This window comes from Panulirus ornatus, chromosome 53 (genome assembly GCF_036320965.1).
Source record: "Panulirus ornatus isolate Po-2019 chromosome 53, ASM3632096v1, whole genome shotgun sequence".
In the NCBI taxonomy this organism is placed as follows: Eukaryota; Metazoa; Arthropoda; class Malacostraca; order Decapoda; family Palinuridae; genus Panulirus; species Panulirus ornatus.
Window position 1 is genome coordinate 2,385,906 of NC_092276.1, and position 14,530 is coordinate 2,400,435.

The 14,530-nt window shown below is 39.2% G+C and overlaps 2 protein-coding genes across 8 annotated transcripts in view; one reads left to right on the top strand and one right to left on the bottom strand.

Moving 5' to 3' along the window:
• The window catches only part of LOC139765166 (abasic site processing protein HMCES-like), a 55,917-nt gene that overhangs the window by 20,242 nt on the left and 21,145 nt on the right, over positions 1-14,530 (top strand). The window lies entirely within an intron of this gene.
• The window catches only part of LOC139765164 (uncharacterized), a 37,639-nt gene continuing 25,165 nt past the window's right edge, over positions 2,057-14,530 (bottom strand). For 4 of the 6 annotated variants that reach the window (XM_071692413.1, XM_071692410.1, XM_071692411.1 and 1 more), the window contains exons 8-10: positions 12,322-12,479; positions 6,120-6,288; positions 2,058-5,983 (exon numbers count right to left, since the gene is read on the bottom strand). In XM_071692413.1, the coding sequence (XP_071548514.1) occupies positions 6,136-6,288; positions 12,322-12,479 (311 nt within the window). In that variant the 3' untranslated portion in view covers positions 2,058-5,983; positions 6,120-6,135. Of the gene's footprint in view, positions 5,984-6,119; positions 6,289-10,686; positions 10,933-12,321; positions 12,480-14,530 lie in introns of those variants that run through there. The other 2 variants (XM_071692414.1, XM_071692415.1) reach the window with 2 other exon arrangements.

Here is a 14,530-nt window from a genome sequence, read left to right on the forward strand (position 1 = left end):
CCACAATATATATCATATCTTGTGGCAGTAGCTTTTCTGCAGGACATTGCTAACATCCCAAATGAATGATTTGCCTTGGGTAAACTGTCTTAAGCCACAGTGCCTGTAGTACTCTGACATGCCAATTTTTTTCAATAATGCATCCAGCATTTTTACCAATGGATGCCCTTTGAAGCTCTTGTTCTTGTCAGCTGAAATTAAAACACTGTTTTACATGCCCATATGACTTGAACTTATACCAGGTGAGAACTTAATAGACAATGATAAGTTTTGAAACCAACTCTGGACCAGTACTGTATAGTGTTCCTCTGGGGCAATGTCATGTGTAATTTGAGTAACAGGATGCCAAAAAAAAATTTTTTACTCACTCTTGGCCAATAACATGAGAAGCCTACTCAGTTTTGGAGCATCTCTCCTTACATGTGTTTTATGGTTCCTCAGGATTTTCAAATGGAAACGGTGATCAAGTATAATGAATAAATAGATGAAAATATATGGAACTACTATTTGAAGGAATAGTAGTTCCAACAAGACTATACAGTTGGGAGGCATGGGCTATAAATAGGGTTGTGTTGGAAATGAAATGTTTGAGGACAATATGTGATGTGTGGTGGTTTGATCGAGTAAGAAATGAAAGGGCAAGAGAGGTGTGTGGAAATAAAAAGTGTCATTGAGAGAGGAGAAGAGGGTGTGTTCAGATGGTTTGGACATATGTAGAGAATAAGTGAGAAAAGGTTGACAAAGACGATATATGTGTCAAAGGTGGAGGGAACAAGAAGTGGGAGACAAAAGTGGAGATGGAAGGATGGAGTGAAAAAGATTTTGAACAATAAGGGCCTGAACATTCAGGAGGGTGAGAGGCATGCAAGGAATAGTGAATTCAGAGAGATGTGGATGTGGTATACTGGGATCAACATGCTGTCAATGGATTGAATCAGGGCATGTGAAATGTCTGGGGTAAACCATGGAAAGGTGTGTGGGGCCTGGATGTGTATAGGGAGTTGTGGTTTCGGTGCATTACACATGACAGCTAGAGACTGTGTGAACGAATGTGGCCTTTTTTGTGTTTTCCTGGTGCCACATCACTGAACTAGGGGGTAGTGGTGCTGTTTCCTGTGGGATTGGGTAGTGCCTGGAATGGTTGAAGGTAAGTTTCCCACATTAGCAAGGAGGTACCAGGAAACAGACGAAGAATGGCCCATCCACTCATATACATATATATGTACATAAATGCCCATACATGCTCATATATATATATACATATATATAATGTGTGTGTGTGTGCTACCTCGCTAATGCGGGAGACAGTGACAAAGTATAAATAGAATATATATATATATATATATATTTTTTTTTTTTTTTTCATACTATTCGCTATTTCCCGCGATAGCAAGGTAGCGTTTAGAACAGAGGACTGGGCCTTTGGGGGAATATCCTCACCTGGACCTCTTCTCTGTTCCTTCTTTTGGAAAATTAAAAAAAAAAAAAAAAAAAACGAGAGGGGAGGATTTCCAGCCCCCCCGCTCCCTTCCCTTTTAGTCGCCTTCTACGACACGCAGGGAATACGTGGGAAGTATTCTTTCTCCCCTATCCCCTATATATATATATATATATATATATATATTCTTTCTTTTCTTTCAAACTATTCGCCATTTCCCGCATTAGCGAGGTAGCTGGAATACCCTCACCTGGCCCAATTCTCTGTTCCTTCTTTTGGAAAAAAAAAAAACCCGAGAGGAGAGGATTTCCAGCCCCCCGCTCCCTCCCCTTTTAGTCGCCTTCTACGACACGCAGGGAATACATGGGAAGTATTCTTAATCCCCTATCCCCAGGGATATATATATATATATATATATATATATATATTTCTTTCTTTTAAACTATTCGCCATTTCCCGTGTTAGCGAGATAGCGCTAAGAACAGAGGACTGGGCCTTTTTTGGAATATCCTCAACTGGCCCCCTCTGTTCCTTCTTTTGGAAAATTAAAAAAAAAAAAAAAAAAAAAAAAAAAGAGAGGGGAGGATTTCCAGCCCCCGCTCCCTCCCCTTTTAGTTGCCTTCCACGACACGCAGGGAATACGTGGGAAGTATTCTTAATCCCCTATCCCCAGGGATAATATATATATATATATATATATATATATATATATATATATATATTTTTCAAACTATTCGCCATTTCCCGCATTAGCAAGGTAGCTTTAAGAACAAAGGACTGGGCCTCATAGGGAATATCCTCACCTGGCCCCCTTCTCTGTTCCTTCTTTTGTAAAATTAAAAAAAACGAGGGGAGGATTTCCAGCCCCCCGCTCCCTCCCCTTTTAGTCGCCTTCTACGACACGCAGGGAATACGTGGGAAGTATTCTTTCTCCCCTATCCCCAGGGATATATATATATATATATATATATATATATATTATGTGCACATACATATATACACATATACATATTCATACTTGCTTGCCTTCATCCATTCCTGGAGTTACCCCACCCTACAGGAAACAGCATCGCTACACCCTGCTTCAGAGTGGCAGTGCCAGGAAACAGACAAAAAAATCACATTTGTTCACACTCAGTCTCTAGCTGTCATGTGTAATGCACCAAAACCACAGCTCCCTATCAACATCTAAGCCCCACAGACCTTTCCATGGTTTACCCCAGACGTTTTACATGCCCTAGTTTAGTCCAATAACAGTTTGTTGACCCTGGTATACCACATCGTTCCAATTCACTCTGTTCCTTCCATAACTCTCACCCTCCTGTATGTTCAGGACCTGATCGCTCAAAATCTTTTTCACTCCATCCTTCCACCTCCCTATTGGTCTCCTGCTTCTCCTTGTTCCCTCCACCTCTGACACATATATCATCTTTGTCAACATTTCCTCACTCATTCTCTATATATGTACATATGTCCAAACCATTTCATTACACCCTCTTCTGCTCCCTCAACCACACTCTTTTTATTTCCACACCTCTCTTACCCTTTCATTACTGGCTCAATCAAACCACCTCACACCATAAACTGTCCTCAAACATTTCATTTCTAACACATCCACCTTCCTCTGTACAACTCTGTTTATAGCCCATGCCTCGCAACCACATAATATTGTTGGAACTACTATTCCTTCAAACATACCCATTTTTGCTCTCCGAGATAACGTTCTCTCCTTCCACACATTCTTCATCACTCCTAGAACCTTCATCCCCTCCCTCACCCTGTGACTCACTTCCCTTCCATAGTTTCATTCACTGCTAAGTCCACTCCCAGATATCTAAAACACTTCACTTCCTCCAATTTTTCTCCATTCAAACTTACATCCCAACGAACTTGTCTCTCAACCCTGCTGAACGTGATAACCTTGCCCTTATTCTCATTTACTCTCAACTTTCTCTTGTCACTCACTTTTCCAAACTTAGTCACCAACTTCTGCAGTTTCTCACTCAAATCAGCCACCATTGCTGTATCATTGGTGAACAACAACTAACTCATTTCCCAGGTCCTCTCATCCCCGACAGACTGCACACTTGCCCCACTCTCCAATACACCATAACCACCCCATCAGTAAATAAATTAAACAACCATGGAGACATCACACACCCCTGCCACAGACCAACCTTCGCTGGGAACCAATCACTTTCCTCTCTTCCTACTACACACGCCTTACATCCTCGATAAAAGCTTTTCACTGCTTTTAGCAGCTTCCCTCCTCCCACCCCATATACTCTTGAGACCTTCCACAAAGCATCTCTATCAACCCTATCATGTGCCTTCTCCAGATCCATAAAAGCTACATACAAATCCATCTATTTTTTTAAGTATTTCTCTCACACTTCAAAGCAAACACCTGATCCACACATCCTCTACCACTTCTGAAACCACACTGCTCCTCCCCAATCTGATGCTCTGTACATGCCTTCACCCTTTCAATCAATACCCACCTGTACAGTTTCATAGGAATACTCAACAAACATATGCCTCTTTAGTTTAAACACTTCTCTTTATCTCCTCTGCCTTTGTATAATGGCACTACGCATGCATTCTGCCAATCCTCAGGCACTTCACCATGATCCATGCATACACTGAATATCCTTACCAACCACTACGCATCATTCCCCCAATCCTCAGGCACTTCACCATGATCCATACATACACTGAATATCCTTACCAACCAATCAACACAGTCACACCATTTCTTAATAAATTCAGTGTCAGTACTATCCAAACCTGCTACCTTGCTGGATTTCATCTTCTGCAAAGCTTACACTACCTCTTCTCTCTTAACCAAACCATTTTCCCTGACCCTCTCACTTTTATATACTTGACCGCCATTTCCCGCATCAGCAAGGTAGCGCCAGGAAACAGATGAAGAATGGCCCATCCACTCATATACACATAAACAACCATACAATTACATATACATATCAGTATATACATACACATACATATACACATGTACATATTCATACTTGCCTTCATCCATTCCTGGCACCACACTGCCCCACTGGAAACAGCATCACTACCCACCCACTCTATACTCAGAAATCTTGGGTCATTGTAGTGAATGCATGAAAATTAAATGCCATAAAATTTCTCTTAGGGATATAGAATTTTCCATGTAATTAGTTATAACACCAAAGCTCACACATGCATCACACTAACATTTCTTTTTTGCATCACATATTTCTTTCACAGTTAATTGGCATCCTCTTAAGCAAGGAATATAATGTCAAAACAGTGCCAAGCTCAGTCCTCAGCATTTGAATTATTCTAAATCATTTTTGCAAACTATCATCTCTACACACCTTCAAATGCTGAAGACCTTGCAACAATTCTGTAAATATCTGAAGATTTATGCAAACTGGCTTGGCATTTAATTACATAAGGCAACATTTATTAATTGCAGTTAAAATACAAATTAAAAGAATTGTTAATTTAGCCAATATAAACAAAAACAATAATAGAAAATATAAATTAACAAAGAAAGGAAGACTGAAAAAATTAGCTGTAGAAGAAAACAGTAAAAAACAGCAATCTAAAAATGAAAGTTCTTATCAAGGTTAGATCTAAGTGCAGGGAAGACCATATTAATGATCCAGTGTGAATGAGGCCACGGAAAGAGTCATTGCTGGAATGAAGAACAATTCTCACACTAAAACTTGCATGGGTTTTCTGACCCACTTAACATTCTTCCTGTTATGATCAATAATGACCCAGATGTATAATGAACAAAGTCCACAAACCGAGTCACATGCCATGCTTAAATCTAGCATATTTTCATCAGTTATCAGACATACGAAGAAAAAATGCCATGTTCAGCACACTTAATATGCATAACTTCAAAATGAAACACTTCATATACAATTTTCCAAACCGATGTAATTTTTTTAATGTTAATGGAGACAGTAAGGGCAATTGAACCCCCTTATCATGAGCAGTCATTTGTGTCATATATATACATACCCTAGCCTAAACCATGTACCCAATTTATCAAACCCTGTAAGGGGAAGATAAACAGCTGGGTAAATTGTGGGTCAACTGCTGTGTCCAGCATTTGAACCCATGCAGGCCCAACCCCAGGCAGGTCCATGCATGCATCATGGTTAGTAATGCTAACCACTACAACTACAGTATATCTAAACACTTCCAAAAATATCTTTACATATTTTGCAAGTCTCCACATCTGTGACTCAATTACATACACACTCCCTTCACAAAATCTTTACATTTGCCATTAATTTAGGTATGATATATAGTCATGATGTTAGCAAGGGGAAAATGCAAAACATATACATGACACTCAATCAAAGAAACTTTCCACAATACTGAAGCATCTATTCAGGTGTAAACTTCCACAACAGTTACTCTGAAAATGATGATGGGATGGCTCACACATACTGTATCCTCGTGGTGTATACATGGTGTAAGACATACTTAATGATCTGTTAGAGAACAGATGAGGGCTTGTACATATTGTTGATCAATCTGCAATGAGATGAAAGTCAATATTAAAGGAACTCAAGTAAGAGTGCTTCACAGATAAATTCTTTTCCCTCAAAGCATGTTTTCATACACTCCCAGAAACTATGACCATTGCTTGTTGCTGTCATGAATAATTTACCTCCTAATAACTCTCTTTATGAGATGGTAAGATTGTAATTGTTCTTCTTAGCAACATCACGGATCACAAAAAATTCTTCCTCTGTAACATTCCAAGACGATACACCAAGATTCTCAAGCCGTGGACATGAAGCCATTAGATGATATGCACTCTCAAGTGTAAGTGGTACCTGAAAATCAAAGAAATCAGTAAACTGTAATGTAATTTACCCATGAAATTTATCATTTCTATTACAAGTGAAAACTATCTAGACTTTATCTAAAAGATTTCTAAGACAAAGACTTCTGTAGGATCTAACAAAGTTTTCATTCAGTTTGTTTACTCTGTCAAGAACAAGGAACAAGCATTATCATGGCAACACCAGGAACGAATGAAGAAAGGCCTCATTTGCTTACATCCATTCTCTAACCATTAAATACAATGCATCAAAAGCAAAGCTCTCTATACCCATTCAGGCACCACAGACCTTTTTTCTTGGTTTCTCTGTAGCTGCTTCACATGCCTTGGTTAAGTGTCCTAAAAGGGGAGGCTGGAAATCCTCCCCTCCCATTTTTTTTATTTTCCAAAAGAAGGAACAGAGAAGGGGACCAAGTGAGGATATTTCCTGTGAGGCTCAGTCCTCTGTTCTTGACGCTTCCACACTAACATGGAAAATGGTGGGGTGGCGACGGGAATGAATAATGGCAGCAAGTACGAATCATATACATGTGTATATATGTCTGTGTATGTATATATATGTATACGATGAAATGTATAGGTATGTATATGTGTGTGTGTGTGTGGACGTGGATGTATATACATGTGTATGTAGTCAGGTTGGGCCATTCTTTCGTCTGTTTCCGTGCACTACCTCGTTAACGCGGGAGACAGCGACAAAGTATAATATATATATATATATATATATATATATATATATATATATATATATATATATATATATATATATATATATAATATATATATATATATATATATATATATATATATAATATATATATATATATATATATATATATATATATATATATATATATATATATATATAATCGCCATTTCCCGCATTAGCGAGGTAGCGTTAAGAACAGAGGATGAGGACTGGGCCTTTGAGGGAATATCCTCACCTGGCCCCTTTCTCTGTTTCTTCTTTTGGAAAAAAAAAAATGAGGGGAGGATTTCCAGCCTCCCACTCCCTTCCCTTTTAGTCGCCTTCTACGACACGCAGGGAATACGTGGGAAGTATTCTTTCTCCCCTATCCCCAGGGATAATATATATATATATATATATATATATATATATATATATATATATATATATATATATTATCCCTGGGGATAGGGGAGAAAGAATACTTCCCACGTATTCCCTGCGTGTCTTAGAAGGCGATTAAAAGGGGAGGGAGCAGGGGGCTGGAAATCCTCCCCTCTCATAATTTTTTTTTTCAATTTTCCAAAAGAAGGAACAGAGAAGGGGGCCAGGTGAGGATATTCCCACAAAGGCACAGTTCTCTGTTCTTAACGCTACCTCGCTAATGCGGGAAATGGCGAATAGTTTGAAAGAAAATATGAAGTATGAAGTCTGTTGGGGATGAGAGAGCTTGGGAAGTGAGTCAGTTGTTGTTCGCTGATGATACAGCGCTGGTGGCGGATTCATGTGAGAAACTGCAGAAGCTGGTGACGGAGTTTGGTAAAGTGTGTGGAAGAAGAAAGTTAAGAGTAAATGTGAATAAGAGCAAGGTTATTAGGTACAGTAGGGTTGAGGGTCAAGTCAATTGGGAGGTGAGTTTGAATGGTGAAAAACTGGAGGAAGTGAAGTGTTTTAGATATCTGGGAGTGGATCTGTCAGCGGATGGAACCATGGAAGCGGAAGTGGATCATAGGGTGGGGGAGGGGGCGAAAATTTTGGGAGCCTTGAAAAATGTGTGGAAGTCGAGAACACTATCCCGGAAAGCAAAAATGGGTATGTTTGAAGGAATAGTAGTTCCAACAATGTTGTATGGTTGCGAGGCGTGGGCTATGGATAGAGTTGTGCGCAGGAGGATGGATGTGCTGGAAATGAGATGTTTGAGGACAATGTGTGGTGTGAGGTGGTTTGATCGAGTAAGTAACGTAAGGGTAAGAGAGATGTGTGGAAATAAAAAGAGCGTGGTTGAGAGAGCAGAAGAGGGTGTTTTGAAATGGTTTGGGCACATGGAGAGAATGAGTGAGGAAAGATTGACCAAGAGGATATATGTGTCGGAGGTGGAGGGAACGAGGAGAAGAGGGAGACCAAATTGGAGGTGGAAAGATGGAGTGAAAAGGATTTTGTGTGATCGGGGCCTGAACATGCAGGAGGGTGAAAGGAGGGCAAGGAATAGAGTGAATTGGAGCGATGTGGTATACAGGGGTTGACGTGCTGTCAGTGGATTGAATCAAGGCATGTGAAGCGTCCGGGGTAAACCATGGAAAGCTGTGTAGGTATGTATATTTGCGTGTGTGGACGTGTGTATGTACATGTGTATGGGGGGGGTTGGGCCATTTCTTTCGTCTGTTTCCTTGCGCTACCTCGCAAACGCGGGAGACAGCGACAAAGTATAAAAAAAAAAAATATATATATATATATATATAATGTTGAAATGTGTATATGTGCATGTGTGGGCATTTATGTATATACATGTGGGTGGGTTGGGCCATTCTTCATCTGTTTCCTTACACTACCTTGCTAATGTGGGAGACAGTAGTTAAGCATAATAATAATATAAAATATATAAAGAATACTTTCCATGTGTTCCCTGAGTGTTGTAGAAGGTGATTAAAAGGCGAGGGAGTGGGGGTGGAAATCCTCCCCTGTTGTTTTAATTTTTTCAAAAGAAAGAATAGAGAAGGGGGCCTTGTGAGGATATACCCTCTTAAGGCTCAGTCTTCTGCTCTTAACGCTACCTCGCTAATGCGGGAAATGGTGAATATTTATGAAGGGGAGCTGTGGTTTTGGTGCATTATACATGACAGCTAGAGATTGAGTGTCAACAAGTGTGGCCTTTGTTGTCTTTTCCTAACGCTACCTCACGCACATGTGGGGGAAGGGGTTTGTCATTTCATGTGTGGCGGGGTGGCGATGGGAATGAATAAGGGCAGACAGTATGAATTATGTACATTTGTATATATGTATATGTCTGTGTGTGTATATATATGTATACGTTGAGATGTATAGGTATGTATATGTGCGTGTGTGGACGTGTATTTATATACACGTGAATGTGGGTGGGTTGAGCCATTCTTTCATCTGTTTCCTTGCGCTACCTCGCTGACACGGGAAACCAACAAAGTAAAATAAATAAATAAATATGCATTTATGTCGGAAAGGATCACAATTTTGTGCGTGATCAAGATATTCTCCCCTGATGATGTGATTATTACACAAAAGTGCACTTGAGAACTTATCGTGTTTCATTTTGCCCGTGGACTCATAGGAATGCATTTATGTGTATATGAGTGAATGGGTTGACATACACAGACATATACACATTCCTACTTGCTTGCCTTCATCCATTCCCCACCCCACAGGAAAACAGTATTGCCACTCCCTGCATCAGCAAGGTAGCACCAGGAAAACAGACAAAAAAGGCTGCCACATTTCATTTCCAATACATCCACGTTCCTCTGTACACCCTTATCTGTAGCCCGTGCCTCACTAGTATTCCTTCAAACATACACTTTTTTGTTATCCACACTTCTAGAACCTTTACCCCCTCCCCCACCCTGTGACTCACTTCCACGGTTCCATTCGCTGATAAGTCCACGCCCACATATCTAAAACACTTCACTTTCTCCAACTTTTCTCCATGCAAACTTACATTCCAGTTAACTTGGCCCTCAACCATACTGAACCAAATAACCTTGCTTTTATTCACATTTACTCTCAACTTTCTCCTTTCACACACTTTTCCAAACTCAGTCACTAACATGAAGTTTCTCACTCGAATCAGCCACCACAGTTGTATCATTGGGGAACAACAACTGACTCACTTACCAGGCCTTCTCATCCCAACAGACTACACACTCGCCCCGCTCTCCAGAACCTTGCATTTACCTTCCTAACCACCCCATCCATAAACAAATTAACCATGGGGACATCAAAGACTGACCTCCACTGGGAACCAATCACACTCCTTCCTAATCGTAGACATGCCTTACATCTTTGGTAAAAACTTTTCACTGCTTCAAGCAGCTTACCTCCCACACCATATACTCTGAAGACCTTCCACAAAGCATCACTTATCAACCCTATCATATGCATTCTCCAAGTCCATAAATGCTACATATAAATCCATCTGTTTTTCTATTTCTCACACATTCTTCAAAGCAGTTCATCAACCTTCTTGCACAAGTCACTGTGAAATAAATGTAAGATGTTATGTAGTTTGGACAACTGTCATCTTACATTTATTTCACTGTGACTTGTGCAAGAAGGATGATGACCTGAGTAGCATGGTCGGGTTTTGTTACCTGAATGTGTGTGATGTATTCACGAAGCAGACATGTGACAATCGCAGATAAAATTGTAGACCATGAGGGAAAATCAAAGCAGGAAAATTTACGTAAGCACTTTTGTGTATTTCAACACATCTTCAGAAACAAATAGTAACAAATCACAGATGGAGGATAATACACAGACACCTGTAGAGTTCAACAGAAACACATCATACACGGTAATGAAGTAGGTTGTGAGGGTAGTATGGTAACCCTCGTGGAGTCGGAGGACACTCGGGTAACAAAACCCAAACGTACTACTCAAGTCATTGGGTGTGTCAGGTCATCATCCTTCTTAAACAAGTCACTGTGAAATAAAATGTAAGATGATAGTGACTTATGCAAGAAGTTTGCTGACCGGATGATTTTGGTGCATTACACGACAGCTAGATAATGGACGTGAGCACATGTAGCCTTTCTTCATCTCTTTCTGGCGCTACCTTGCAAACATGGGAAACAGTATTTTAACACTGAAGCCTGCTGATGCCCATATTCCTCTCTGTTCCCCATCCATTCAAGTCAACCAGCATACAGTTTCCCCTCTAGATCTACTTCCTACACCACTCTTTCCATTTCTATCCAAAATTTTGTCCTGTTATTTTCATATCACATTTGAATTTTGTAACATTACCTTGAGCTGACATAACCGCAATCAAACATCTTTTTAATCATTCATCCTTAATTAACATTCCCACATCTTGTCTAGCATAACTAATCTGTATCATTAAGTAAGACTGATGTCAGAACCTTCATCCCATTCCACTCAACTATCCCCCAAAAACTAGTCTCGCATAAACTTAACACACCTAATTTACCCATTCTGAAGACATAACTTTCATTCCCTCATGTTCATCACTTATCCTTCTCACGCTACTGAACCAACTTCACCTGTCAGAAGCAAATGCAGGCTTACCTCTTCTGTCCAGGGCCACATGCACCTTTTGTAAGAATCAATTTGCAGAACTGGTGTGCCCAGCCTTAGTATGACATGCTAGCAAAAATAACTGCTAACTATTCAAGGTAAGAATGGAAGTCTATGGCTGGGATAGGAAGATCCGTTACACTATGACTGAGGAATAAAACTGGAAATTGATGCAGAATGTGGACACATTAATCATAAGTTAAGTTCCACAGAAGCTTAATAGATGAGATCTGACTTTGAAGAAAGGAAAACATATTAAAATAAGCTTGCAAGAAACAGAGAAGGCACCTTAAGGGAAGCAGTTGATATCATAGTTACGGGAACATAGGCACATCAGTTAGATGAAGAAATAGAAATAATTATGAAAGTAATGAAATAATGTTTGCAAACATGAAATTACAAAAGAAAGGAGACAAACGAGAAAATAGAATGAAGAAAGGATGCACATCACTAGCTGTAGAAATTGCCATTTCTGAATGAGGAAAATGGGAGACCAAGAATAAGTCAGGAGGAGACCTAATAAATTAATACCCTGTCTAAGGATGAGAAAAGACCATGAGATCTGGGTCAAGTTCTGCAAGAAACTATATAATGAACACTAGGAATAAGCAAGGAGATTCTAGAAAAAGGAATAGATATCTGTCAATATATGTGGGTGAAAAATCATAACAGAATCTTAACATCAACTTGAAATCTTTATATTCTAACAATGATTAGAATATGTTACAATGCATCACATTCACACATGAAAACTGCATCACTGATATAACTTGCATGTTTATCTGATGCAAATATGATGCGCTTAGCCTGTATAAGGGGATTAGCAGCAAGGAGTTTCTTTAGATACTGGTCTGTTAGAAATTCCACTTCAGCCTTGAGTACCACAGATTCCAGTTTACGGCACCACAAGAGGAAGAATTCCACACATTCACCTGTAAATGATCACAGAAAAATCATCAGCATCAATGATCAATATTCATGTTTATTGTTTTCTAACATAAAGTCTGTAATATGACTCTAAGAATAATTAATTTGAATATCTATACCCATCAACTGAGATTCAATTTACAGCAACCTACAGAGAATGCATGTTCATGCATAAAAACATTCACAAAACACTACTTGCAAAGTAAACCTCAATGCACTTAAATTTTGGAAGCTCAAAATAAATACGGAAAATATATTCCAATAAAATCTTGATGATAACCTTGCTGTCACAAATATGAAGTTCTTGTCTTCTATTTACATTCTAACAGTAAAGCTAAATGAATATGAGAAATTATGCAAGCAAAAGTTAAATGCATCAAAAAAAGTAAAAAATAAACATTTCTCTCTGATGCCCCATGAGCTGTAAATGAGTAAGATCTTGGGGTTAGAAACTTCCTGCCATATGTTGTAATAAAAGTCTAGGTCTGCACTTCTGCCAATCAAAAACCTCCATTCAACAATGGTGTCATTCTCACTGTCATGCTGTTTGCTTCATAATTTTCATTAAACACGCACGCATCATCCCATTGGTAGTTACCATCATCTAACAAAAATGTTTTTCAAAAGAGAGGAAGATCAAGTGAGAGATATTAGCTCACACGACACCACCTCAGACAAAAAAGGTTTCCCTTTTTTCAAACTTACCTTCTCCCAGGGTTGTTTTGTTCCACAAGCTATGAGAGCAAACTGTGGAGAAAGTTTGAAAAACCCTGAAGAACACTTACCTTTCAGGCTATCCTGTAGCACATGACTTGTTTCATTATTGCCAAAAACCTGAGTTTTAAATTAATCTTAACCAATAACACATCATCACCAAAATGGAGGTCATTTGCATAACTCACTGACTTCTTCCAGCAACAAAGGTTACCAAAATGAAAGTTTTTACATGCAGACAGTGAGAAGTTAAACTGCCACAAAACTCTTCTACAGTAATTGTAACAAGTCCAGGACTTTTGGGAACTCCTAATATAGTTGGAACAGAAAGGCTGCATGCCTCTTCCAAGAAGAATGACCTGAGAAGCTTACCCCAAGCAAATCAAGATAGGTGTATCCCAAAGCCAAAAAACAAAGGTTCTTGAAGGGCAACCCTTCAGGAAGTAATCATATTACTAGTGTTGTTTTATCATGAAAAAAGTTATAAGAGAAATTTCAGCTGGGAACTTCTGAAATTTCAAAATAATCTGAATCTTCAAGGAACAGCTGAAAAAGTTTCCGGAGTAGAGACATTGCCTCTATGTAAAAGTGTTTGAGAAACCCACATTTGTATATTCCCTCCTAAGACAACGATACCTGAATTCTTGGATCTATATCAAGGTGGGCAAAGAGAGCCAAGGAGAATTACATAGCTAAAGCTAAAAAAGTTCCTGAAACCAAAAATAATCTCTTACAAGGTGAGTCTACTAAAGACACTAAATCTCCCAAAAAACTGACCCTCTAAGATTTACTGGGATAAAAAGGTAAATGTGATTCCAATAGTTCCAATCTATGATCAGGGTGTTAATTGCTACAGCCCCTTATTGAAGGCTAAAAGAACAAATGTAAGTAACAAGGGATTCACTTTAATGATGGCAAGGATATCCATTTGAAGAGCCACCCCTAATGAAAAGGTCAAATCAAACATATCTCCTTAAAGGCATTTCTGTAGTATGAAACCTAATCTTGATAAGGCATCAGCTACTACACTGCAGACTCCTTGCAGGTAACAAGAATATAAGAAGAGGCTTGTACACTGCTAAGGAGAGAATTTTCCTCAGTTGTAATGAGGGGAAGGATCTATAAGGGCCTTGTTAATGAAACAATGGACTGCTACTGTGTCCTCCATAGGAAACTAAATCCCATCCACTGGATTTACAACACTCTAGGTAATGAAGAACCGTGGAATTCCTTTAGTCTGACATGAAGTATTTGTTCATCTCCCGAAAACCCACACTTACATAGCCTTCTGAGGAATCAGGCTGAAGGGCTGAAGCTAAATGTCTATACTGTCAGAGGGTCC